Raw genomic sequence first — 27,050 nt, 5'->3', positions numbered from 1 at the left:
CAATGATGATCAGTGATTGGTTATTTGGAACAATGGTGATCAGTGACTGGTTGTTGGTCATTCATTCATTATTCTTCAGTAACGCTTATTCCTTGTCAGTGTGCTGGTGGATCTGTATCACATCCCGAGAACACTGGGCGTCAGGCAGGAATACACTTTGGATGGGACACTAGTCTATCACCATGCACACACATTCACACACTCCATTAGACTTAGGGGCAATTTAGACTCAGCAGTCCACCTAGATGCATGTTTTTGGGCGGTGGGAGGATACCGGTGAACCCGAAGGAAACCTACACGGGCATAGGGAGAACACGTGAAACTCCTCAGAGACAGTAACCTGAGGTCAGGATAAAACCGGGGACTCTGGAGCTGTGAGGTGGTAATGTTACCCGCCACACCACCATCTCACCCCATTTTTACTTCACAATAACAAACTGTAGTGTTTATGTACTTTATGTATTGTTACGATTTTACTGAACAATGAAACAACCCCAGCATGGAGTCATTTGGGAGCCAAAGAGTCATCTCTTTTCAGTGAGCTGAGCCGAGTGCACCGACTTAACTCAAAAAAGAGAGAAATTCTAAGGAGCAACTTTACAGAATAACTTTCTTTTCCATCTCATCAAAGGAGCAGTAACGTTTCCAAACTGGAGCGACTGAATTGCCGCGTGGTGAAGCTGCTGACGGTGGCGGTGCAGGAGGTGCTGGAGGCCGTGAGGGAAACGGTGTCCGAGTATCAAGAGAAAACGGCTCGGACGCAGAGGGAGAACGAGAGACTACGCCTGAAATTACAGGATGCCCTGAAGAACCTGGAGAAAGAGCGAGAAGGTGAGTTTCAGGAGAGAAAGCCAGATGCTTTACTTCTTATTTTTCTCACTTGATGTCTGGAAAAAAAATGAATAATATGCTTGATGAAAATGTTGCTTTATCGTTTTTTCCCGCCCCTTACCTTTACAGTGTCAAGACTTGCTTCCATCTCCTTGTCCATCAACCGCCCATCCACTGAGACTCAGATGATGCCCGAAGCTCAACCTGTCTCTCGTATGAAACAAGATTCGGTTGTTAAAGCAGATGCAGAACCAGAGGCGGTGTGCGACCTGCAAGTTGCACTTACACTACCTGATAAAAGTACGCCAAGAACCGAGCTGGTCAACACCTCAGATTTGCACTGCACCATTAAAGGAACGGAACCTGGCACTTGTGTTTCTGATGCCTCATCATGCGTTGACATTAAAACCGAACCTGTTGCATCCGAATGCTCACAACAAGAACAACAGGTCCCTCAAGTTGTGGTTACCATGGGTGAGGGTCTGAGAGACCAGACATCCAGGCAGGACAGCATCAGTTCGAGTCTGTACATCCAGTCAAACCTCAGCACGCTCGGGAGGTGTATAGGGAACAGTTGGAGCACGACGTCTTCCTTGCAAGGACTCGAAAGACAGCATCACAGTCCGCGAGACGAGGAGCACCACGTGTGTCTGGTTTGCGGGAAGACCTTCAGCCGCGTCGGGAACCTTCGGATCCATCAGAGGTGTCACACCGGCGAGAAACCGTATCGCTGCATGGTGTGCGGCCGCTGCTTTAGCCAAGCAGGAGACCTGAAGAAGCACAAAAGGGTCCATACCGGAGAGAAGCCCTACTGCTGCGTCCAGTGCGGCAAGAGCTTCAGCAGGGCCGAGAACCTCAAGCGGCATCAGAAGATCCACATAGGAGACAGATTACACCGCCAGAATCTGTGGAAAGATTCTCATGGTTTGGCCATTTGACTTTACATGGACAACTTTTGGAATTCAGTAAAGGAGCTGATATGATTGATGACTACCACTGGTCTGGAGTAGGTGCTAGTACTCAGGTGTGCTACAAGCGCTTTCCACAAAGTCATCCATCAAGCAAGCAATTAAAAAAAATTGTAAGTGCGGGACAAAATTGCTGTAGTACAAGAGCAATAAAACACATTTGGACATGCTGTTGTAGAAAAATAATCACCTGGGGTGGCAGTGGTAATGGTGTGTCATCACACCACCCCAGGGTTGATTCTCTTCCTCATGAGATGCCATTTTCTGGGAGGTAAAAAGTGGACCTCAGTGCGCATTTCCAACAATTTTCAGAAACCTGAAAAGAATCAAGTATTGAGTTTTACTGTATGACAATATCCCAGTTTTTCTAAGAAGACTTTTGAAATTATGATTATTAATAATAACAACATGGTTAAACATTACAATCTGCACCTTTATCACACGTGGTACAGCCACAAATGGACAACATGGACGTTTACTTTCTTATCGATGCTTGTGTGAATTTTTTTTCCCTCCTATTTTAAGAGGATAAATTGTATGAAGACAGCTTATGGACACCTAGTAGTTATGATTATAGATTTTTACTGAATCATCAGGAGATTATTCTAATGAAAGAGAGTTCCAAATAAATAAGTCAGTATTGCAAAAAGTAAATATTCATCCTAGATTCATTTGGTTGTTACATTTGTGAAGTTTTTGAACTTTTGTATATTAGCATTTTTTTGTTAAACATCCTAAGAGGCAAATATTTTTTTTCAAGAGAACTGAGAAAGCCTTGTGACTAATTGAAAAAGCAGAAAGCTTTAACTTCTTTTCCTAATTAAGAGAGGCGAGTTCATACGAGTTCTCCTTCCATAAATCTGATGATCTTCCTGTTCATTTCTCAATCTTTTTATAAACACGTAACACATGCCACTCTGATCTGTACAAAGTTCACAGTTCATTTCCTTGATGACTCTCATGGTGCTGATGAGAGATTAGATAAAAGCTGATGCTCCTCTTCCTGGAACAGTAGGCAGAGGTGTTACATACAGTGACTATAAAAAGTCTACACACCCCTGTTAGAACTACAGGTTTTGGGGATTTTAATTCCTCCTTTAATGTGATATAGCAACCAACGACCTGGTTGCACACCCTTGTTTAGCGGGGCATGTGACTGTGCTAAGAATTAAACAATCACATTCAAACATATGTTCCAAGGTAATTATCATACAGCTGTCATTAATGTAGTGATTCTGATTAACCTAAAAATAAAGATCAGCTTTTTCTGTAGGATTTTCTCAACACCGTCTTGGTTTCATCCAAATGCTGAAGCCATGGTCCTGCAAAGCCCTTAGGAAGGATGTATGGGATTGTCACTGCTGAAAGGTATCAATCAGGTGAGAGATAACCATGCCATGGTCAACGTCACTGAGATGTAAATTTCCCCTCAAGATCTCCCTTTCTGATATTTTAACTCTTGAAGTCAGTTAACTCTTGGGTCAGTGGTAGCTCAGTGGTTAAGATGTCGGACGACTGATCCCAAGGTCGTGAATTCAAATCCTAGCACTGCCAAGCTTCCACTGATGGGCCCTTGAGCAAGACCTCATATAACCCTCATATGCTCAGTTGTATAAAATTACATAAATGTAAGTCGCTCTGAATAAGGGCGTCTGCCAAATGCTGTAAATTTAATGTAAATGAAGTTCTCGACCTGTATCTGAGCCATTTTGTGAATTCCGCCGCTGAAGTATGATTGGCGGCTTAGATAATTGCATGAATAAACAGGTATACAGGTGTTCCTAATAATAAAGTGGCTAGTGAATGTAATGAAACACACTAGCTTGCATGTGTAATAGGCTGCTTCACTTGTCATGTTACTTGTGAAGTGTGTTATTTCGCAATACTTTATTATTTATAAACTGAAGTTATATCGTTTAGAAATTTAAAGTGAGTCTAGCGCTAGAAAAAGAGTTTAGTGTCATCAAAGGGTTGTAAATAAAATCCAGTACGCCATTCATATCCGTCATATCGGAACCACGGGATGTCCGAAATATCGCGATATTTTAACGATTGATACACTGGTGAGACGTAAGCGCGCGCGCGGAGGTGTACAACGCTATAGTCGGGTCAGATAATCAGGGGCGCGAGCGCGGTTACAGTTTGCGGAAGTGGAAGAGTTTCGTCGAGGCTTTGAACAAACACGGTAAGTCACGTCCACTCAGACTTCAAATAAACTTTACACTACGTTTCCGGCTGTTTTAAAAACATCAGGAAGAAAAAAATGGGGAAATACAAATAGTCAAATTGAAAGTGTGAGAAACGCCACGAGCGCGTGCAGTAATCACAGCTGTGTTTGTTGTTGTTGTTGTTGTTGTTGTTGTTGTTGTTGTTGTTGTTGTTGTTGTTGTTGTTTGTGTCGAGCTCCTTTGGCCTGTGTTTGTTATGAAACCTCTCACGTGTGAAGTAGTTTTGTGATCGTTTCAGGTCTTGTTTGTTGTGGTTCTCCCACGCTTTAGTAGACGTAAACAAGCACAGATGTTTTGGTGTGAACTTTCTGCGACCCCGTGATGAAGATCCATGGTAAAATCCTGACCCACTACCTGTTCAGCGGTGCACCTGATAAAGAGGGATACCTATACAAAAAGGTATGGAGATCTTAAATAACAATAACAACAACATGCGTCTTCGTCACATCACATTACTAACCTGCTGTTTTGCCTTTTCGATCCTTTCGTCTGAAAGCCGTTCAAGGTTTTGTCTGAGAACATCATTCTGTTGACTAGTCATCATTTGAAATCCTGTCGTGTGTTGTTGTGTTTTGTTTTTTTTCCTTTCCGTGTTGTAAATCAGATGATTTGTCACTTGTGGTGAACGCTACTGTTGTGGCTTTTATAGAAAAGAAAACTAGTGAATATGTAAATGTTTGTCGCCACAGGGGGAACTGAACACATCCTACCAGAAACGTTGGTTCTCCCTCAAGGGGAACCTGCTGTTTTATCGGGAACGCCGGAGCGAGCGCGATCTTCTGGGTGTGATTGTGCTGGAGCACTGCATCGTGCAGCTCTGCGACTCTGAAGAGCACTTCGCCTTCTCTGTGTCGTTCTACGGCGACGCCGAGGACACAGACGGCCTGCGCACGTACAAGTTCTCAGCCGAGGACCAGGCGAGTCAGGAGAGCTGGGTCAAAGCCCTCCACTCGGCCCACCACGGCTTCCTCAAACTCCTTGTGCAAGATCTGCGCCAGCAGTACCTCGGTGAGGCACGACGTCTTTTACGCTTTAGCGCTTGAAGTGGTTCACATGTACTAGAGATCTGTGGCTTGTTCTTCGTATGTGGTTTAACGAGTTAGCCGGATTGGATCGCCAATATGTTTTACTTTTACAGTGTTTCACTAGAAGCCCTTATCCAGAGAGTCCACACGTTTGCACTTGCAGACAACTAGTCGAACTGGAAACCTGGTCAAGAGCTGGCTTATTCAACATCAAGAAGATTAGACTGCATTTAAAAGCATCATATATTCACTAAATCACACTAATTAATTCATATGTTAACAAACGTACTGTACACTGCAATTACTAATTGGAGGTTGTTGCTATTGTGAATTAATCCTTGGATTAATTACATTTGTACTGTAATATAAGGACAAAGAAGCCAGCAACTTGGGTGGAGTTAAAAAGTCTCTGGATGGAGTAAACCTCGATCAGCCGTAACGTTAAAACCACTGACAGGAGAAGTGAATAACGTTGGTTATCTCGTTACAGTTTCACCTGTCAAGGGGTGGGATATATTTATTAGGCAGCATGTGAACAGTCCATTCTCGAAGTTGACGTGTTGGAATCAGGAAAAATGAGCAAGCATAAGGATTTGAGTGACTTTGATAGATTGTGATGGTTAGACGACTGGGTCGGAGTATCTCCAAAACAGCAGGTCTTGTGGAGTGTTCCCGGTATGCAGTGGTTAGTACCTACCAAAAGTGGTCCACGGAAGGACACCTGGTGACCCGGCGACAGGGTCATGGGCGCCCAAGGCTCATCGATCTGCACCCCCTGTCCATCACCAAAAGCTCCTACAATGGGCACGTGAACATCAGAACTGGACCATGGAGCAATGGAAGAAGGTGGCCTGGTCTGAATCACATTTTCACTTACATCATGTGAACGTCCGGTGCGTGTGTGTGCGTTGCTTGCCTAAAGAAGAGATGGCACCAGAGTGCGCTATGGGAAGAAGGCGAGCCAGCGGAGGGAATGTGATGTTACGTTACTTTGACACATACCACCTACCTAAACATTGTTGCAGACCACAAGTCCGATCCACGGAGGCCCCACCTCGGAACTTCCGGGACTTAAAGGACTTGCTGCTAACATCTTGGTGGCAGATACCACAGCGTACCTTCAGAGGTCTTGTGGCGTCCATGCCTCGACAGGTCCAGGTTGTTTTGGACCTACGCAGTATTAGGCAGGTGGTTTTAATGTTATGGCTGATATATGATATAATATTTATTAGAGCATTTTGGAGAAGGACTTTTCCAGAGAACTGTAGTCACGTTGTCATTAAACCTGAAAGAGAGAGTGCCTGTGAGTAAAGGTAAGAGAGGGAGAAAAACAAAAACGAACTATCGGTGTAGTGTGTAATTTAGGGCGAGTCCAGTGGGAGAGTGTTGTGAAATTCTTTAGGGAGTCACAGCCGAACACAAAAGGGATGAGAACCACTGGACTAAGTAAGTGGTGAGTTAGCTAGCGTGACTAACCGTGACACCGTAAACAACCCTATTACACTTTCACACAGTTTTTCGTCAAGCACAGACTTTTGCACTGTCCTTTTTTTTAAGCCATCTTCTTTTTCATTTCCCTAGACGCAGCAAGAGACATTGGAGTCAACCCGGTGGACAGCATGTCCACGAAGGAAAATATACGTCATCTTCAGAAGCTTCACAAATGCCCAGTCGCAAACTCTGTCTTTTACGAAAACCAGGCGCTACATGCCCCACCCACCAGCTACAAGCAAGCCCCCAAACGCTCCCCTAAACTTTGGCCCAAGCGACACAATCTCGGCCCTGGACCAGGCATTTCAGAGTGGGCAGAGCCTATGCAGGACTTCTGCCAAATGCACGAGCACTTCGGACAGGAAGTGAGGCAACTGGTGGCCGAGTGGCAGAAGAAGAGACTGGAAAAGACTGCGCAGCAGGCTGAAGGAAATCTGATTGACTTGGGGTAAAAAGAAAAGAGAGAGAGAGAGAGATGCTGAAACTACGTATTTGCACCTGTCTGGCCTTGTAACTTCAAAATGTCTGAATGTTAAGGTATTTGTGTATAAAGTCATGGTAGGTGGTGTGATGATATCACATTATTTTTACATTATTTTACAATACATGGTACTTGTATAACATTGACCAACTCTATTGGTACAGTAATACGTAGCTGATTGGATGTTAAAATCTTTTAATAATAGTTTTGTCATTTATTTTTTTTTAACATTTTAAAATAAAAATCTTTTGTTTATACACTTAAATGTGTTATATGGTCTGTTTGCCATATTTCCCACCCCTTAGGTGGGGAAATAAAAAATATAACTAATATATATATATATATATATATATATATATATATATATATATATATATATATATATATATATATATATATATATATATAAAGTAGTCGTTTTTGTTTTTTTTTTCTTATAAGGTGCAGATACTGCTGGAGCTGACAGTAAACAGGTGCAGTTTTATTGCCACTTAACAGAAAAGTTCTCTAGATGCTGAGAGGAGCACAGATGGCGGGGTCAGAAAAGTTGACATGCGTTTTAAGGGGAGAAAGTGAGCATGGTGGTGTCCAGGAGCATCAAACTGACTGCAAAAAAACACCAAACTTAAACCCCACACATAGTGATTGTCTAAAGGAGGAAAAAACAAAACGAACAAAAAGTACAGAATTGCTGTCCACTTGTTTTTATGCCTGAAATAGTGAAAACATGTCATTTGTCTTAAAGCCTTTAGGCCAGACCACCACCGTGTGTAATAGAGAATGTCTCTGTGTTACATGTGTGATGGACTGAGGAAATGCTGTTCAGTAATGTGTATGAGGAGGAAGTCAAGTTATTTCGGTCTCAGTAACTGACACTGTGAAGACAGTCTCTCTGCACACTCTTCATTTTCTTACCTTTTGAATTGTCCTTCTTGCCCCAAATGGCACAAACTCAGTCTTGACCTCCAGATTTGCATATGCTCTTAGTACCTGGCTGGAAAAAAAAAAAATCATTAAAAATGTATTATACATCTCAACACTTAGACAACACAACACTTACAGCCTTCCCAGAAGAGTGGAGATTATTATAAAGCCTTTGAAAACATGTGAAGCCAGCCAACGGCATCTTTTTGAACTGCTGCTTGTCATACATTATAGCTCAGCTGAACCCTCAGTGGAAAGCCTTAACTGTGTTAAGACACTCACGCTTGGTTAGTGCTGTACTCTTTTACAGTAGAGAGAGTAACACTGATCCATCCCACTCAGAGCGATCGCCCAGTTATGTTTTCTGGGCGCCCGGCTCCCAACGACAGCGATAAAACTTTCCTGTTGCGCCACATTGGAGCCCGGAGGTTGTCTTTTACACTTCATTTTCAAGCAGGATGTGGTATGACCTTGAATCAGCAGTTTGATGGGATTTGCAACATCATGTGTAGCTCGGTCCCCTCTATTGCCGTTTTATTTTTGGGCTATTTCAGTCTGAACCACAAACGTCCGGAAGATCCTGAAATAAAAATGCATGCAAACATGGGATATCAATCAAATTGAGACATGCTTCCCATTAAGTTGTGTATCAGGTGACCCTGTAAGATTTTCCATACATTTCAGTAACTAATTGCTGGATAAAGTGTGGACCTGTTTACATGTTGAAGATGAACCAGGGTCCTCCTTCAGCAAACACTTTTAAAGTGATATGGCTTTGTTTATATTATGTGTTCCTATTTATAGCCGGTTCATTCATAAACCGAATTTTGATGTGTGAGGAATTCCAACTTCCATCTAATCCACGATGCTATTCCCAGGGTCAAGATACACACAACTCATATTTACTCAGAGGAATGAAGGTCAGCACCTAATTCCCCTTTGATTGCTGAAATTTTCTTACCTTTTGGAAGGCAACATTTACAAGAAACTAAAATGAACTCAACAAGATTTGTTTACTACTTAAGCTTTTTCGGAAATGCAATTTCAGGTTGCATTTGGAAATTTCCAGTATATCCTGAAATGAAGTGCCATAGGCTCTTCCTGTGTTCAAGGATCATCCTGATGACAGGTGGGAAATAAACCAAGATAAGAGATCATGGGACGCCACTAACTTCCATCTTTGCTTTATGTTTTGTCTTGGGTCTGTTTGGAATAACCTTCCTACAGTGAAAATAGTCAATAAATAGTGAACCAAGTGTCAAGCTGATTGTAAAAACACCCATCTCTCCTTATAAGTCCATAGGCTGTACCAAACACTCGACAGATCTTGCGGGGTTGAATTCAAGATGTCTCAGGCCTATTTTAGCCGAGAAGGTGACACTTGAAGCCACGCTCCTTCTATTACTTCCCTTGCTCTCTCTTTCGCTGCCAAACCTGATCACGAGGCTATAGTTAGCTCTCCCGTGCTGGTATATAAGGCTCCATAGTGTCAAAATGTACATGTCAGTCACGCGGACTTGGTGTCGGCTTGTGGTTCTTCTTCTGACAAACCACAAAAACTCCACATAACCTCAAGAGATGGTGAGTGTTCGTGCTGCATCTTCAGGAAGTATGGATTTACAAGCAGGGAAGAAGGCAGAACTAAAAATGACTCAGTGTTAGTGAAGAAAAAAATCCTTAAATCCTTTCTTCTGGATCTTCAACTTTCTGACGGCTTTAGTCATTAGACATCCTTAAAAGTAGACTGATATGGTTTCAAAGGCCAAGCTATCTTAAATATTCACTGCCTTTCCAGATACTAGTAATTGGCCTTGCCCTTGTTCAGCCCAGTTCACCAAGGATGCTCTTTAAATCATTTTTATATGTTATTCATCTCCAGGCACCCAAAAAGGCCAAGAGGAGGCAGCAGGGAGAGGGTGGCAGCTCCAATGTGTTCTCCATGTTTGAGCAGAGCCAGATCCAGGAGTACAAGGAGGTAAGCTCAAATGACCTCCACACCATGTAAAAGATCACATGGGATCTCACACTCGTAGTTATTCTGGAATAATTAATTTAACACAAATGAAGATATAATTAAAGCTCTCATTAATTCAAATAGCGGGTTCAGATGAGACATACATGAGAGAAAGTCTTCTCAAATCTGCTCTGGTTGACTTTTAACCAATGTTCCTGGCACAATACAGTAAAAAGCAGTTGCGTTAATTACCTTACGCTTTCCTGAAGGAATATTCAAGGCCTTCAGAGCCATGTGTATCATAACTCATAACTTTCCTTCAGAAAGAATAAATCATAATGTTTTAGAGATTTAGACTTTTATGATTTGCAAATCCTACAGTTGCCCCTAGATGCCCATTGTAATTGTGTTTGGACTAAACCTCGTCTTTTCTCAGTACAAAATTAATTCTGTGGTGATTGCTCCAGATGTTGTAGATCAAAAGAGATTCGTAAAAAACAACAACAACAAAAAAACAATGCTGAAGTTACAAGGACTGAACTCTTGTTAGAGCTGAACTGTTAACAAGAGTAAATAATCATCACCAAGTAGAGAAATCATACTGAAACCTAAACATGGGGGTTAATATTTAGTTCTTCTGGCTCAGCAAAATTGATGTGGCCACTTTAGGTTTGGTGTTTTAGGGGGTTCCTGGACTGTCAGTTGTAAAAATAAAACCACCTTGTGGTAGTTTACACCAAACTTACTCATTCTGCTCCATTCTGTTTATGGGTCAAAACAGCTGATACTAGCCATCATGGCCCACAGGAACATGTTGCACAACAGCTGGTGTATAGATGGTGCATACTAACAATAATAATAAGTGTTGGACTTTCTTTTTTGTGGAGGATATTTTTGCTGAAAAACAATCACCATCATTAGCAATCACGTTGAGTTTTCAGGACCATGTGCAGCTTCTGCAAAGGAACTAATTTGTCTTTTGTGGAATTTATTTATTTAAATGTGACTTTAACTTGTAGCGAATGTTCGTTAACTGAAATTGGAAAGAGAGCATGAGAATCAGGAACGCATTGATTAGTTTCACGGGCGTGGGTATGGTTGTCGGGGAAAGCGTAATCAATCCCTTAAATGTCGCCAAACTCATGCCATGAATTCCAAGACCATTTTAACACCTTAGAAAGGCAATCGGCCAGCAGCTGCTGTGTAATACTTACCTTCTCAGATTTCACAAGATCTCTGGCACCAAATGAGGAAACACCGTTCTTATTTATATGGACAGTTTAATGTATTGTAGAGGCATTTTCCAAATTGGCGTCATCCTTAGAGCGAGCTAATGTTTCCACATTTCACACCGATAAACAAACATTAGTAACGGTCCACAAACAAACCACTTAGCTTAATGGATGTCATATTTTTCTCTCAGACTGATGCTAAAATGAGCAGTGTGTGGGTTATTTTGTTGAGTTTTTTTTTTTTTTTTTTTTTTTTTTTTAAGAAATGGCGCATAGCTAGAATTGCTAAGAATGACACATACAAGTCTTAATATCATGAATGCATGAATACTGTATATGAATGAATGAATGAATGCCTTTTATGGTCACTATACATATGTACAATGAAATTAAGAGCCACTCCTTTTTGTTCCGTGCAAACATGTACATATCCTGAATATCATGAATAATGAGCTTTAAAATGGTGTCAGAACTTCTAATTAACTTCATATTGCTGAGAAGGGTCCAGAATCATGGCTAAACTTCACATCCATGCTGCCAAAAAGAATTAATCCTTTGTCAAATTCTTTTCACAGGCCTTCACCATCATCGACCAGAACAGGGACGGCATCATCAGCAAGGACGATCTAAGGGATGTGTTGGCCTCCATGGGTCAGCTGAACGTGAAGAACGAGGAGCTGGAGGCCATGATCAAGGAGGCCAGTGGTCCAATCAACTTCACCGTCTTCCTCACTATGTTTGGCGAAAAGCTGAAGGGTAGGTTGCAAATTAACATTAGCCACATTTATGTCATTTGAAACAGAATTATATAACAATAGCATGTTTTCTACTCTCATGATTTCAGTTTGTTTATTTGGGGGAACAATTAAGGATTCTATGTAGAACCATACAACAGATGGTTTCCCTTTCAGAGAGGGTTCCTTGAAGAACCATTTGACAACTGAAACAGCTGTTTATAACTATACATAGTGTAAAACATACAGATTATGAAATTTATCATATAACATCTTGCAACCTTTAAGGTGCTGATCCCGAAGATGTCATTGTTAGCGCTTTCAAGGTCCTTGACAGCGAGGGTACCGGCTCCATCAAGAAGGAGTTGTACGTGCGGTTCTCATTTAGCTCAATTTATTTATTTTTACTTCCTTTGACAGAGATATTTTGGATGAATGCATAAACACTTATGAACTGAACTTTTCTCCTTCTCTCCAGCCTTGAGGAGCTTCTGACCACCCAGTGTGACAGGTTCAGCGCAGAGGAGGTGGGTTTTCTGTAACTAGCAAAGCATTTATGTTTGAAGTTATTGATCATTAAATAATAAGACTCTTATTGTTTTAGATGAAAAACCTGTGGGCCGCCTTCCCTCCAGATGTGGCTGGCAATGTCGACTACAAGAACATCTGCTACGTCATCACACACGGAGAGGAGAAGGAGGAGTAGACTCCTTTCCATCTACTATTTATCTACCTCTTACCTCAAACCCCTCACATGTGGCTCCTTCATTGGTTCCTTCTTCTCTATGGCATGCTCAGGTTCTCCCCTTCCTCTCGCTCCCACGGCTGATAATGAAAGACTTTATCTCCATCTCTGAGATCCTGAACTTGGTGGTGGGATCATTTTCAATAAACAATAATGCCGTGTCATCAAACCACGCCATTTCGCAATGTTCTCTCTGCTTTTCTTTGGTGCATGTTTGTTTATTATCATAACCTACAATAAAGAGCAGAGGAACAAGCATTTTTTGGTGCTTCCATCAACAATGCTGTTGTAAATATGCTGAAGTATTTTTTTGTTTTGTTTTGTTTTGAATTTGAGAAAAGCAAGTTCAGTTTTACAGTAAAATACAAATCGATTCTCCTCCATTCATGTCCTTTCTTTATTTCTCTGGAAGTGAGAGACGACAAGGAGAAAATAGTGAGATAATCACCTGAACACATAATAATAATAATAATAATAATAATAATAATAATAATAACTTTAACAAGCTTACATCTTCCTTACCTTTGTGTTGGTTGGCCGGTTGGTACTGAAGGCCATAAGAAGTCCCCCAAACAACCTAAACACTGAGTTTACTATATGTATATAAGGTTAAATATAAGTATGTAGTTACAGCATGTTGTTTAGCTTTCCATTTCATTTATAATTTTATTCAAAATTGTTATTCTCTTGAAATGCTACCCAGCTAACATTAGCTACATAATAATTCCTTCCAAAAACTTATTTTTACTTGAAATTTTTACTTTATTTTTACATTATTTCCTAGCTTAATTGAGCATTAATTTACTGAATAATAATTTAAAAATAAAAAAGTTTATAGTTTTGATATTTTCAAATAAATAAAGGATTTTGTACAACTGAACAAAAATGTAAAGCTAAGACATTTTACACATCTCAGGTAAACATACCTACGTTATAACATTCCTATACAAAAAGCTGTTTACCTGAGAAGCACAATATTTAGTACCTTTAAATTTCTGTTCAATGTACAAAATCCTTAATTTGTTGAAAATATCGAAGCAGTACTTCGTTTATTTTTCATTTACTCTGTTTTATGTTCGTAGCAAATTGAGCCGATGAGTTAGCGCCACAGCTAGCAGTAACAGAGAACTAGCTGCTAAATATAGTCAATCTTTCACAATTTTAAAGTGATTTTTTTTTTTTTTTTTCATTTTATGAACTGGAATTCATTAGAGCTGACTGTTTAATCATCTTCGGTAGTAAGGACTATCCATGCCACGTAGTGATGTTTTGTTCACGAACGAGTCGAATCTTTGGCCCGGTTCTTTTCTGTGAACGTTGGAAACCGACTCACATTTCCGAAGGGACTTTTAAAACAACAACAACAACAACAACAACAAATTAACAACATGATGTTTTCATCGAAAAGGTTTCAGTTCATATATTCATATATCTGTAACGCTGCTAATTACACGCAGGTCAACCGTGAACAAATAGAATCCGGCGAATCAATAACTGAGTCGTTTGGCGAAACAGCGATTTAGAGTCGGTGTAATGTACTGAACAGTTATATACCTACACAAAACAATTCATTGAAGAGTTCAAGCGATGGATGGCTGACAACTTGAGGGGAAAAATCCTAGCAATGAGAAGTCTGGGAAAGAGTCGGCTCTTATGATGGTGTGATGAGCCGACTCATCGGACTCACTGAAAAGAGCCATTATGCACATTGACCAGTAGGGGGCGATGTAGCCATAATCGTCAATGCCGCAAAACGCTGTATGGAATCAAAAAGTCTATTACTAGTTAATGATTAGATTTTATTTATTATTATTTTTAGTTATCAAATTCGCCATAAAATATTATTCAATTTTAAATAACGGATTGTTGAATGATACGAACCAACCATATAACACATGTTCATAAAAAATGTTTTTAATGTGGTCCCTTCAGCACCATCTCAGGTGGCATTTCAGGAGAAACTAGTTCTGCAGGATTTTCTCCCTCAGAGTTTTCTTAGAAACCAGGCTGAAACAAAGGCTGAAACATGTCTGATGATCTGATCTGCTGCTGAGGAATATATTAATATTAACTGATCATCTGGATTATAATTACATGGCTATATTTGCCCTCATCCTGACTTCTTCTGTTTTTGTGTATATCTCATACTAAATTGCTTCAGAAATTAAAATGAAATCTAAGATAAAACAAAGGCGATCTGAGTAAACACAAAATACAGTTTTTAAATGATAATGTTATTTACTGAAGCAAAATAGTCATCCAATACCAACTGGTCCTGTGTGAAAATGTATTTGACCCCATAGCTGCTAATGCCCACAAATCTATGAAACTGCATTGATAATGGGGTTCAGCTGGACTAGACACAACCAGACCTGATTACTGCAAACTCTGTTCAATCACATCATCACTTAAATAGAACTTTGCTGTAGTGTAAGAGGAATAAAACACTTTGTGGAGGTAACAGTAACAGTAACTCCACTTCTTTACACCACCCTGTTATGGAAAAATAAGAACGATACCTTGTTGTAAAGATTTTTAATAAACGATTAGTATCAATGATGACTGATTTCCCTGCTGAAAACAACAACAACAACAACAACAGGAAGCATCAAATAAATTCTAATGGTTTCCGCTACAAATATCATTACAAGCCATCAGCTAACCATTAAAACCATCACTGATTCTTAATGGTATCCACTTGACATAACATGCCACCAATAGAAAGCAACAGATTTCCAGTAGAGAGCCCACGGGGACAGTTACAGTTTCCATTAAAACCAGCACGATTCCCATTATAACCATTACAACTTCTAGGACAGTACATTTGCCTAAACAGTCTATGAACATGTGAATGAGCGAATGCTTTGTTTATACAGAAGACGTTTAGGAGTTCAGTTGGCTACTTTCCACTTTGGGGTGGAAAAGTACAAATTTCCACAAAGCGCGAGAGTGAGAGAGATTTACTTCCGGGTTTCTGTCCGAGCTGTTCTGCAGCTAGCTCTCCGCGCGCACCGCGTTTCCGCATACTTTCCAGCAGATTCACCTGCGCGTGTGCACGCTCAAATAAAACGCCCAGGTGTTTATAACATAACAGAGCGCGAGCTGTCATGTCGCCGTAACCACCGCTGGTTAACGTTCATCTCAGCTCACATGACGTGACAGGGACGGATCGCTCTCTCGGTGCTTGTAGGTTTTTTTTTTTTTTTTTTTTTTTTAAACATATATTTATATATACACCGTGTGGACACCATGATGGCTTGCTGCACGTCATTAGGTCTCGCGCTTTTCACCGCGCTGCTCCTGTGCTCACCGAGTCGCGTGCACGGCTCTCAGGGCGATAAGGAGCCCGTGTACCGGGACTGCGTGAAGCAGTGCGCGCGCACCAACTGCACGGGCGCCAAACTGCGCGGCTTCCAGTCCGCTCAGCCGCCTTACATGGCGCTCACGGGTAAGTTTCCGTCTCACAGCTGACAAGTTCAAACTGTACCAGTCTTCTATACTACATTACATCATAAAAAAAATAAAGTAAATGATCACGTCAACGATACTGGATTTGCTTAAAAAATGTATTTTTTTGTTTTGTTTTACTACCCATATTCGTCTGAGAAACGGAAGTCCGGTCCCGCCTTCTGCGCTAGGAATGGTCAGCAGTCCGCGCTCGTGCGTAGTCCCCGGCGCTAATTGGACAGCGAAAAGAGCTGTTAGCCAATCCGGTGCCGATTTATCAAAACAAACATACGAAATTATATTATAAATAATTTCATGAAATTATATCTAGCGTTAGATAGTTAAATAAAATATATAAACGTTGTTGTTTTTGACCAATTTGTGCCCCCCCCCCCAAAAAAAAAAGTTCCTTCAAAGTTTTCAAAAGCAAAAGGCATGAAAACAGTTCCCCACGTCACAGAATCAAGACCTTGTCCAACTGAACTGACTACATTTCACATAAAGTTTTGAATTATTAGGTTGACAGCTAGTTCCTTTGACATTTGAGAGTGAACAAACACAATACACTAGTTCTAGTGGCTAAAGTGATGAGAGCACTGTTGCTAGGCCACTTACTGTGTACATACAGACACCAAGTATAGCCTACACTATTAGCTACTGACTGAGGCCAACAATTTAGCTAGCTAGCACAGAGTCCTGTATGTAGAAATGTGAAGGCAGAGTGACAATGGAAACCATACATTATCCGTCAAGAGCGTCAACATTTACCTCAGATGTGTTGGTTTACTAATAAAAGACTCCGTATAATATAGAATTACATGTTGTAGCATACACTGCTCGCCAAAGCAATCTGGGTTTCTGCGGAAATTGAGTAATTATTGGGGCACATCTTTTTAGTTTGGTTTGTTAAAACAAATTTGACAGAAAACCAGTTACTTCAAACAAATCTGTCGGTCATAACCCAGCAAGTTGTGTGGTTATATCTTCTATTAAATTTTTAGCTGCAAAAACTGCTGCTTAGCTAACTTTTTATCCCCCAAACTTGTTGACACGATGAATTTCATTCACACTGCTTGTAAATATGTCTTGAAGAGTTATAAGGCTTTTTATGACTATTTATGCTTCTCTGTGGAAAAGAATACCTCGCGGAAATGATCAACGTCAAGAAATCCACGATACCAGCCTAGTTCTTGGCATGCTTTGACACAACATGTCTGTCACTTTATCAAAAAATCGATCAAAATTGGTTTAGCAAGATATTAAACGTTAACTGGGAAACATGCACGGCGAGTTAAAAAGCTAAACCAATCGAATTTTTAGCTAAAGTTTAATTGTGTTTAACATCACCACGCCACTTAAATGTTAGCAGTTCTTATACAGTAGGTTTCTAAAACTTTCTACAGCACACGTTTCACAGAAAATACAGAATTGTTTTAAGCGACTATGAAAAGCGAGGATTTGTTAAGAGCAAAGCGATGGCACGGCTTGGATTTAGCATAAGTAAGCTGAGGAGAATATGAAAAGAATGGAAGCGTCATAATGTTGAGTTTCCTGCTTTTCCTGAAAGAAAAAAATTTCGCTTGGGAAACTCTACTGAAGTTAGCTTTTCTTTTTTTTCTTCTTCTTTTTTTTAAGTGAACGTTTTAAGAGCTATAACAGTGTAATAAATGTATTTCCCACCAACTTCATAATTGGGGGGGGGGGGGGGGGGTATTTTCTTTTCTGGCAACTGATCATCAACCATTTAAGATGTCAAATGGCAGCTGCAAAACCACAGCACTATTCAGCACACGCTCGTGTTAATGATCGTGGCCCAATTTGTGACCACCCACTCGAGCGCCATTGTCTTGATGGTCCCAAATGGATCCCTGTCCTGATGAACTTTGTAAATATTTCCTCACTTTTGGTGTCGTCGTGTCTGGTGTTTATAAGACTTCAGTGTGTGATTCTCACTTCAGGTTGGACGTGTCGGGATGATTGTCGTTACCAGTGCATGTGGACCACGGTTGGACTTTACCAGGCCGAGGGCTATCGAGTGCCTCAGTTCCACGGCAAGGTATCGAAACAGCACCCGACATAATTTTACTGCCTTGAAGTTAATAAGACAAGAATAAATAAATAAATCACAGCTTGTCATGTTCCTCAGACACGATAAAGCCTGAATTCCTGAAGATGTTTCGGAAAGCTAAAGTTACAGCTTTCAACCTCTGACTGTTACAAAGCGCTGACACTGGAGACTCCTTCCATAAATGTTACATAAACATCACTTCACAGAAACAAAAACATATTAGAACGATTATAACACATTGTTATAAACCGTCTGACAATTAGAGTCCAGAATTCAACAGCGTTGTAGCATAAAATACTTAAATTAATACAGAAATAAGTTTAAATTCCGTTGTAGTTTGATGAACGTTACTGAGCAAACCTAGTTAAGCAGTAGAGTACTGAAATCCGACCCTTTCCAACACAACTCCAGCCTTCAGGACATTCATTAATGGAATGTGGCTCTGGTGAAACAGTTTAGTGTGTGTGTGTGTGTGTGTGTAAATGATACCATTTCATTAAATGTTCAGTCAGAACAGGCAAATATTGACCCAAGTGGGCAGTTTAAAGTGGGTTTTTTTTGTTTGTTTTTTACCCCCACATGGTGAGGTGACATTTGCATTAAATTAACCCTGAGGCATTTGCTGGAAGTATTACTCAAAATTCAGAAAGCCAAAAATACACCATACTATGAACAAGGAATACTTGGAAACAGCAATAAACTCAATACAGGGAAATGCAGATGAGAGGAAAAACAAAGCTTATATGCAGGTGGTGGAAATGAATAACTTGGCCGAAGAAATTAGTAGTTAATGTAATTTAAGGCCACCCCCCCCCCCCACAAAAAAAACAACAACAACAAAACAAAAAAAAACATTCATTTTATTATTAAAACTCAATAACATTACTCAAGAAGTGTTACTATGTCATAAATTACAAGAGCCAATAATATACTGATCTTTCTGGTGTTGGGGGCGGGGTGTGTAATTTGCATATTTACAGAATGTGGATTTGTTGATGAAGGTAAAAGTGTTGGCGCTTAATATATATATATAATGTATATTTTTGCCAGTATATTATTCGATATAGAAATGTGAAGGTCTACATTACTAAGTATTGCCTAAATATGGAAGGTGGTGATAAAAATGACACGCGACTGAAATTTGATTTATCATTTACTAGAATTTTTTTTTAATAAAAAAAAAAGTTTTTTTTAAAGTTTACGCCTTGTAAGAATGTTTGTTTTGTGAAAAAGGCGTATTATTCTGTGTAACGTTTGTAATGTGTGTCCAGTGGCCGTTCGTGCGCTTCCTATGTTTTGAGGAGCCGGCGTCAGCTCTGGCGTCACTGCTCAACGGTCTGGCGTGTTTACTGATGCTGCTGCGCTACCGCAGCGCCGTCCCACGCCAGTGCCCCATGTACCACACCGTCACCGCCTTCTCGCTGGTGAGAACCCTTCGTGTTTGTGATGACGAATATGTTTGTTTATTTATTAACAGGTTCACTTTATAAAGCAAGTTGTTGTTTTTTTTTTTTACACCCACGGTTGCTTTACATAGTATGTAACACAAGGGAACACAAATATATAATACATTTTGGCTACTTACTGTATTGTTATCACAACTTAAAAAACAGGCCACGCCCACTATACACAACCCTGGGGTGTTTTTTTGCTTGCTACATAGCGTACGTTAATGTACAATGTAACGTAGTTAGTTGAAGACTTAACCTTAACTTATCACCTCGTGTCACTTATCTTAGTTTTTTCACGGGTTACCTTGGTTTCACTTGTAACACGTACTAAATATATAGCTACAGGACGTACACAAAAGCACACCTTTTATAACTAATCGGATGTAGATTACTTTTACCACACTTTAGTCAACAGGAACGTCTTATAAAGTCTGCCCGACTTTTTCTTGCCCCGCCCACTAAACTTAACGCCAGCCATCACTTCACTTCCTGTTGACTTAACGTGAATATTCCTCTTTTCTTTTCTTTTTTTCCCTGCAGGTGTCGCTGAACGCCTGGTTCTGGTCCACAGTATTTCACACCAGAGACACTTATCTAACCGAGGTACTCGAGTAAAGTCAAGTTTAACAAATATGTCTTTCATAGGAGTGCAGCTGCTTCCAGTCAGTCTCCGCCCACTCGTGAATAATACAGGAATCCCGCCTATTTTGTAAGGAATTGCAATATAGTACGAACAATACAGGAAGAATCATCGTAAAAACGAACACACTGGCGATGAGGAGTTTCAAACGTGAAACTAACCAACTAAGCTAGCGACTAATTTCTGATTACGCAATACAGTACATTGCGTAAGATATCTTGTTAGCAAGCCTGGCTACTGTTTTTCACCACACAGTCAGAAAAGAATTTACCTTTCAATATCACCTGTGCTGAGGTAACCGTATAGCTAGCTAACATTAGCAAGCTGACGCATGTATGTAGCTAGTTCTACTACTAAGCTGAATAAATGTTAAGAAAGACTGTAAGGGAGCGTAACTCGTGAACATTTTTTTGGTAAATATTTTTGATGTGATGCAAAATAACATCTATAACAGCTTTTTTTTTTTTTCTTGGTCGCTCTAGAAGATGGACTATTTTTGTGCATCGGCGGTGATCCTCTACTCCATCTACCTGTGCTGCGTCAGGTAAGTATTTATGAAACGATATATTTAACCAAACATGTTTGTCTTAGCATCTTAGCAGATGTTGTAAAGTTGGGACAGCTAGCCCACATACGTAGCCTGTAAAAAAAAAAAAAGTTAACCATGTATGATTTAGCTTAGCGTTTTTGTAAATTTAGACTTAGGTTCTGATTTAGGAACACAGATTTAGGTTCTGTGTTTTAAATGAAATGATGCTGTGTGGTGTTTAGGACACTGGGTTTGCGGCGGCCCGGTGTGTCCAGCATCGTTGGAGTTTTGCTCATCCTGGCCTTCACCTCTCACGTCTCCTATCTCACCTTTGTTAGCTTCGACTACGGCTACAACATGGCCGCCAACGCAACTATAGGTCGGTAAAGACTTTTCACTCTGTGTTTATTTCTTATTAGAAACCTTGCAGTCACACGTGTTGATGTTTAAACTGTGATGTGATTGCGTCCCAGCTTTCAAACCAACCAGGGATTAAATAGCATCTAAGAATAGTATCTATCTTCAGAACCCGCCTGCTAAGCTAGTTATCGATTAGCTACTTCCATAGGAGGTAGCGGATGAGGTCTTTTGGCAGTCGGACATGGGAGTGTCTAAATTTCCATATTTATGCACAGTGGCGCTTGAAAGTTTGTGATCCATTTTAGAATTGTCTATATTTCTGCATAAACGTGACCTATAAACGGATGACCCGGTTTCAGGCATGATAAACCTGCTATGGTGGCTCGGTTGGTGCTGGCAGAATCGGAGGACATTGCTATACTGGTGGAAGTGCGGCGTGGTGGTGGTGCTGCTTCATGGCCTGGCGCTGCTCGAGCTCCTCGACTTCCCGCCGCTCTTCTGGGTGCTGGACGCTCACGCCGCCTGGCACCTGGGCACTGTCCCCGTCCACTTCCTCTTCTACAGGTACACAACGTCAACACAGCGTCTTCTCCTCTGACGCTGTCGCTACACAAATATTGTGCTCGTGATCGTTACAATGCACTTGAATATAAATTTTTATATCTGGATTCTGATTCATCAGAGGATGTCGATTAACGCGCTTGTTCCAATACGTTATCGTTTCTATAGTAACAGCTCAATGAAATCCAAACAGGGATGAATTCTTAGTACTTTAGAATTTATTCTTACGAACGATTCCGTTTTTCAGTTTCCTCATAGACGACAGCCTCCACCTTCTCAACACGGAGAAGGCAGGAGTCAAGCTGGAATAGGAGGAGCCTGTCTCGGAGCCCCGCCCCTTCCTCTCCCATCACTCCAGTCAGGACGAGTCTGTGAATTTCGAGTTTACGAATTGAGTTTACACTTTTTAACCACTCTGCTACAGACGGCTGTGAAGAGAGTTTCTTTTGGTTGCTTTGCTCACGCGTGTTTGATTTTTTTATTATTATTATTTGTATTATTATTATTATTATTATTATTATTTTACATTTATCACCATGCCTTTTTTTGCCTTTACTGAGCTTTGCCTTGAGTAGAAGAGCTTAGAGTTGGATATTTCGCCAAACTGTATTGACATGGTTTGTTTAAGGGTTAGGGGGTGGGTGGATTGTTTGAGAAACTATTGAATTGACCTGGTGAAACACCATCTACGCTTTTAAACAACGCACTCCAGGGTTTTTTTTTTTGCGGTCGCGGAAATGAACGCAAACTCAAGCAAACACTGCGATATTCGGAGGAGCTTGCAATTTTATTTTTATTTTTTCCAAAATTATCACAGATTTTTCCACAGATTTGGGTCCAAGACGCATTTGGTGTTCGCTAAAAGGTCTCGTTTACCGACAAACATGACCGCGAAAGAAACAATTCTGTGCAGTTGTGTTTTTGCAAAAAAAAAAAAAAAAAAAAAACACACTAAAACCTTGCAACATTTTGAAGATTTAAAAAAAAAATGGATAAATGCAAACAAAAATAATTATCGTAATTATCGTATGTAATTTTTAGAATTATCGTAAGTTTAAATTGCCTCACGGTGTAAAACCAGCGCCCACCAACTATCGCACCAGCGAGTCCAAAAACACCAGCGAGATGCACCAACATTTCTAAATAAATCGTGTCAAAATACCACGTTAACATCAATAACACACTGTTTTGACGTATATTTTAGTGCAATGGTGCTGTAATGTTTTTTGTTTTTTTTTTCTTTCTCCTTGGTGCTAGCTGAAGCAAAAAAAACCCACAAAAATGAATTTAGACGTATTGAAGGGTAAAAGGGGTGGGGGGTGGCGATAATATCGTGATACGACTCGCAGACGATATGTTGGAGCAGCTGTAAGGTTTGCTTCTTTTCACTGCTGCTGTATTTGCTTCTTTTGTATTGTTGTGTTGATTTGTATTATTGTTTTCCCTTCATGAAGGAATTTGAAGCGAGATTTTCACCTGGAATGCCTTTTAGAGTTTGAAACCATGTGTGTGTGTGTGTTCCACGTATGCCTTATCCCATCTTGTCCAACATACAGTTGCTGTCTCGTGTCTTCACTGAAACTCCACTGTTTCCGTTGAATGATGTGAGTGCTTATTTGCTCCCTGGGGAATTAACACCGATGTCAGCGTGTCTTTGTTCCAAATTGCCACTTGTGCACTTTTGTGGATGTGTGTGTGTGTGTGTGTGAGAGAGAGCATGTTCAGCTGGCGGGTAAATATAGCCTTAGATATTTTGGAGTGCTCAGAGTGTGTTCATAACAGTCACCATGAGAACGCTGAAACACTGAGAGGAGTCGACCGGGTTTTGATTCCAATGAAAACACAACCAAATCTTTTACACACACACACACACAAAACATTTTTTTGTTTGTTTTTTTTTTGCACCGAACGATGTCGATCAGCCAAGAAGTGTTAAGAAATCTTTTCTCAAATAACGTGCTTGCTTCAAACTACATCGTTACGCTCCGCAGTGTCGTTTTTTTGTTGTTGTTGTAAATGAACAATTGCGTTCAATGGGAGGCGGGACTAGAGGGCGACATGGACGTATAAAATGGCGTCTTCCATGAACATTGTTCCAGTTTGAGCCACACGGTGAGGTTGAAGAACTGAGGCATCGACCATTTTTGGTTGAAATCGACTTGACTTCCACTAATTATGTTAGTGTACGTGGCTTTTTCTAGACCGGTCCAGAAAACCTTTCTGGATTTTCTAGATCAGTCTAAACGAATCGAGCCAGCCTTGAACCCGTGAGTAGTTTTTCTACATTGATCGAGGTTCACGTAGATTTTCCCTGACCTTTTATCGGCCCGACGATGTAGCTAGAGTTCGATTTTATTCCGAGTCTAGACAACGTAGCTACGTAGAAGAAATCTTCACACACCCCACCCCACCCCCCCCTCCCGGACATGTTTCGGCTAATCATCGATGTTGTTTGGATTAACGGGATTAAAACTCATGTACGTTTGATTCAGATTTTTCCACACGAAGTTGAGAAGTGAAATGGTTGTTAAAAATTGTTGTTGTTCTCGTGCACTCGGACATAATGATAGTTTAATAATTTATCATTTTTTTCCACCTTGCTTGTCAATCATCCCATTAATACCAAGCTGCAATAAATGGCTTATGGGTAAAAATGAAGGTTAAAATAATCACTGTTCAACATTTGGTCAATTAAAGCCATGATACGTTTATTTATTTAGTTATTTTCCCCAATAATTTTGATATTGCTCTTGGTTACACAAATAAGTGTCATTAACCAGCCCAATAGATCACACTGATATTACCCCTTTTAGTCTACTCACAAAATTGATTAATCGCTACTAATTGATCAGGAACAGATACAAGGACATTGTATTTTATTGTAGCTCCAGCTAGCTAGATTCAAATTTAGACCGACCTGGCAAGTTTTTCTAGACCTGTCTAAAGAAATTGAGCTAAATGTAGATGTGTTTCAATTTAACTTGATGTTTGTTAATCCAGAAGATTATCTAGAATTTTATCTACAGTATACATTGACAGCAATGGGAGTCGTCCCCCTCCCCCCCCCCCCCCCCCCCCCAATTATGTTTATTAGATTACAGTAGAAAAAAGGGGTTCAATGTTAAAATGCGGAGTTACGACTTGAGTGTCCCAACAGGTCCACCAGCCAATAAGGAAGCTTGAAGGCACCATGTTGTTGTTTTTTTTTTTGCCATGTGCATGTCCATCACGCTCTCTTTTTTCTTTCTTTCTTTCTCCCTTCACTGGTGTGTGCAAAGAAGCTTTAAGAAAGAAATAAAGTGGTTCTGTATTAAAACTTGTTGTTTTACTCCTTCCTTCGGCAGTAGTGCACTATGTAGGGAGCAGGGGGCTGAATCCCACATTACCAAACTTCTAGTGCACTAGATATGGCTAGAGGCTTTTCATTTATTCCCTACATAGTGTTTATAATATGTAGTGTCATGTTGGTAATGAAACTGATTTTAGCAGCTCATCCAATAGAGGGACCCATTCTAGGCAAAAATGAGGCTGGGGTAGGACACACACACACACACACACACACACACACACAGAGTGGGAGGAGGTTGGAGAGTCTTGTGAAAGGAGTGTATTCTTTACCCGAATGCTGAGACACAATCAGGCTTGTGATCAGTGCGTGGCAGAGCATGCCATTGTAAACTGCTGGAATGTAGTGTGTGTGTGTGTGTGTGTTTGTGTTTGAGTGTGTGAGCACACTGAAGAAGTCAAACCCGTCCCCGAACTGTCATAAACAAGCCTGAAAACAATCTGCGCCTGTGCTTGAGTAATACTTAATTAAGCACTTAATTAGGTGAGTGCACAATCACAATAGACTCATCTAGCCAGTATGGAGTGACCTCACATCCCAAATGCCTTGCTGTTTAGACACACTGGGCACTGCATAGGGCCTAGGAGCTATTGCTTCCTATCCTATATAATGATGTAGTGATTAAGGAGTAGTGAGTGGAATACCAAGAGGCTCTGTATCAATCGCATATATAGTGCACTGTACAATGTTAGTGCCATAATAGAGAGTGCAGGGCACTGAATACCAAATGACTCCATATCACATGCATATATAGTGCACTATATAGTGTAGGTGCCATGACTTTAGTGCACTATATAGAGAGTGCAGTGCACTGAATACCCAATGAGTCTATATTAAATGCATATATGGTTCACTATATAGTGTAGGTGTCATAATACATGGTGTAATGAGCTAAAAATGCACTCTATAGTGTAGATGCCATGAGCTTAATATAGAGCAATATATAGAGACTGTAGTGCACTGGACACCAAATGATTCTATATCAAATGCATATATAGTGCATTATATAGAGTAGGTGCCGTGAGCTAACTATAGTGCACTGAATACCAAATGACTATATCAAATGAATATATAGTTCACTATATAGTGTAGATGTTATGATACAGGCTGTAGTCAGCTAATTATAGTGCACTACTTAGAGAGTGCAGTACACTGAATACCCAATGAGTCTATATTAAATGCATATATGGTTCACTACATAGTGTAGGTGCCATGACACATGGTGTAATGAGTTAACTATAGTGCACTGAATACCAAATGACTCTATATCAAAAGCATAGTTCACTATAGAGTGTAGATGCCATAATATGTGGTGTAATGAGTTAACTATAGTGCACTGAATACCAAATGACTCTATATCAAAAGCATAGTTCACTATAGACTGTAGATGCCATAACATGTGGTGTAATGAGTTAACTATAGTGCACTGAATACCAAATGACTCTATATCAAATGCATAGTTCACTATATAGTGTAGATGCCATAATATGTGGTGTAACAAGTTAACTATAATGCACTGAACACCAAATGACTCTATATCAAATACATATATCAAATGCATAACCCTAACCCCTAACCCTAAATATATAGTGTAGTGAGCTAACTATAGTGCACTGAATACCAAATGACTCTATATCAAATGCATTCTATAGTGTACAGTAGGTGCCATGAGCTAAATATTGAGCACTATATAGAGCGTGTAGTGCACTGGACACCAAATGATTCTACATCAAATACATATATGATTATAGGTATGGAACATGATATAGCCCAGTGATATAGTGTAGGTGTGAAAATGCTCCCTACTGTAGGTAGTGCACTTGTATAGATAGAGTAAGAGTAGCTAATTAAATTCCAAAACGTTTACTATAGTAAATACAGTGCACTTCTCGATGTACTGCAGTTATAATAGGGACTTAACAACAACAAACAAACAAATCATTGAAGAGTGCCGAGGCGTGCGGCGCTCACGAGTGCGCGCTTGGCCGAGGAACGCGCGTCACCGCGGCCGAAACTGACAAGTCTCCTCTCTCGC

At 40.3% G+C, this 27,050-nt stretch overlaps 4 protein-coding genes across 7 annotated transcripts in view; all 4 read left to right on the top strand.

Annotated features, from left to right (window-relative positions):
• Positions 1 to 3,742, top strand: part of LOC108274228 (zinc finger protein 470) — a 4,771-nt gene extending 1,029 nt beyond the window's left edge. The window contains exons 1-3 of one of the 2 annotated variants that reach the window (XM_017484244.2): positions 389 to 537; positions 632 to 831; positions 961 to 3,742. In XM_017484244.2, coding sequence (XP_017339733.1) covers positions 500 to 537; positions 632 to 831; positions 961 to 1,769 — 1,047 coding nt within the window. In that variant the 5' untranslated portion in view covers positions 389 to 499 and the 3' untranslated portion in view covers positions 1,770 to 3,742. Of the gene's footprint in view, positions 1 to 388; positions 538 to 631; positions 832 to 960 lie in introns of those variants that run through there. The other variant, XM_017484245.2, reaches the window with a different exon arrangement.
• A 119-nt stretch (positions 3,743 to 3,861) lies between these two features.
• LOC108274229 (sesquipedalian-1) lies at positions 3,862 to 7,283 on the top strand. Of its 3 annotated transcripts, none has more exons than XM_017484250.3 (4): positions 3,862 to 3,984; positions 4,301 to 4,426; positions 4,717 to 5,035; positions 6,634 to 7,283. In XM_017484250.3, the coding sequence occupies exons 2-4, from the start codon at positions 4,349 to 4,351 to the stop codon at positions 6,993 to 6,995; spliced, it is 759 nt and encodes a 252-aa protein (XP_017339739.1). In that variant the 5' UTR covers positions 3,862 to 3,984; positions 4,301 to 4,348; the 3' UTR covers positions 6,996 to 7,283. The 3 variants fall into 3 exon arrangements, with proteins under 3 accessions (XP_017339739.1, XP_017339736.1, XP_017339735.1); XM_017484247.3 differs by having other exon boundaries at positions 3,863 to 3,984; positions 4,266 to 4,426; XM_017484246.3 differs by having other exon boundaries at positions 3,892 to 3,984; positions 4,298 to 4,426.
• Positions 7,284 to 9,376: 2,093 nt separating this feature from the next.
• mylpfb (myosin light chain, phosphorylatable, fast skeletal muscle b) lies at positions 9,377 to 12,996 on the top strand. The gene is made up of 6 exons (XM_017484242.3): positions 9,377 to 9,529; positions 9,828 to 9,923; positions 11,710 to 11,890; positions 12,157 to 12,235; positions 12,347 to 12,395; positions 12,473 to 12,996. Exons 1-6 carry the CDS (start codon positions 9,527 to 9,529, stop codon positions 12,572 to 12,574), a joined length of 510 nt encoding a protein of 169 aa, XP_017339731.1. The 5' UTR covers positions 9,377 to 9,526; the 3' UTR covers positions 12,575 to 12,996.
• A 2,599-nt stretch (positions 12,997 to 15,595) lies between these two features.
• Positions 15,596 to 24,985, top strand: pgap3 (post-GPI attachment to proteins phospholipase 3). Its single transcript, XM_017483483.3, has 8 exons — positions 15,596 to 16,061; positions 18,019 to 18,116; positions 19,400 to 19,552; positions 20,120 to 20,182; positions 20,702 to 20,763; positions 20,991 to 21,127; positions 21,468 to 21,672; positions 21,917 to 24,985. The coding sequence occupies exons 1-8, from the start codon at positions 15,863 to 15,865 to the stop codon at positions 21,978 to 21,980; spliced, it is 981 nt and encodes a 326-aa protein (XP_017338972.1). The 5' UTR covers positions 15,596 to 15,862; the 3' UTR covers positions 21,981 to 24,985.
• The last annotated feature ends 2,065 nt before the right edge of the window (positions 24,986 to 27,050 follow it).

The sequence above is a fragment of the Ictalurus punctatus genome, chromosome 13, assembly GCF_001660625.3.
Source record: "Ictalurus punctatus breed USDA103 chromosome 13, Coco_2.0, whole genome shotgun sequence".
NCBI classification, from domain to species: Eukaryota; Metazoa; Chordata; class Actinopteri; order Siluriformes; family Ictaluridae; genus Ictalurus; species Ictalurus punctatus.
The sequence above is the reverse complement of the archived record's forward strand: the minus strand, read 5'-3'. Positions and strand labels throughout refer to the sequence as shown.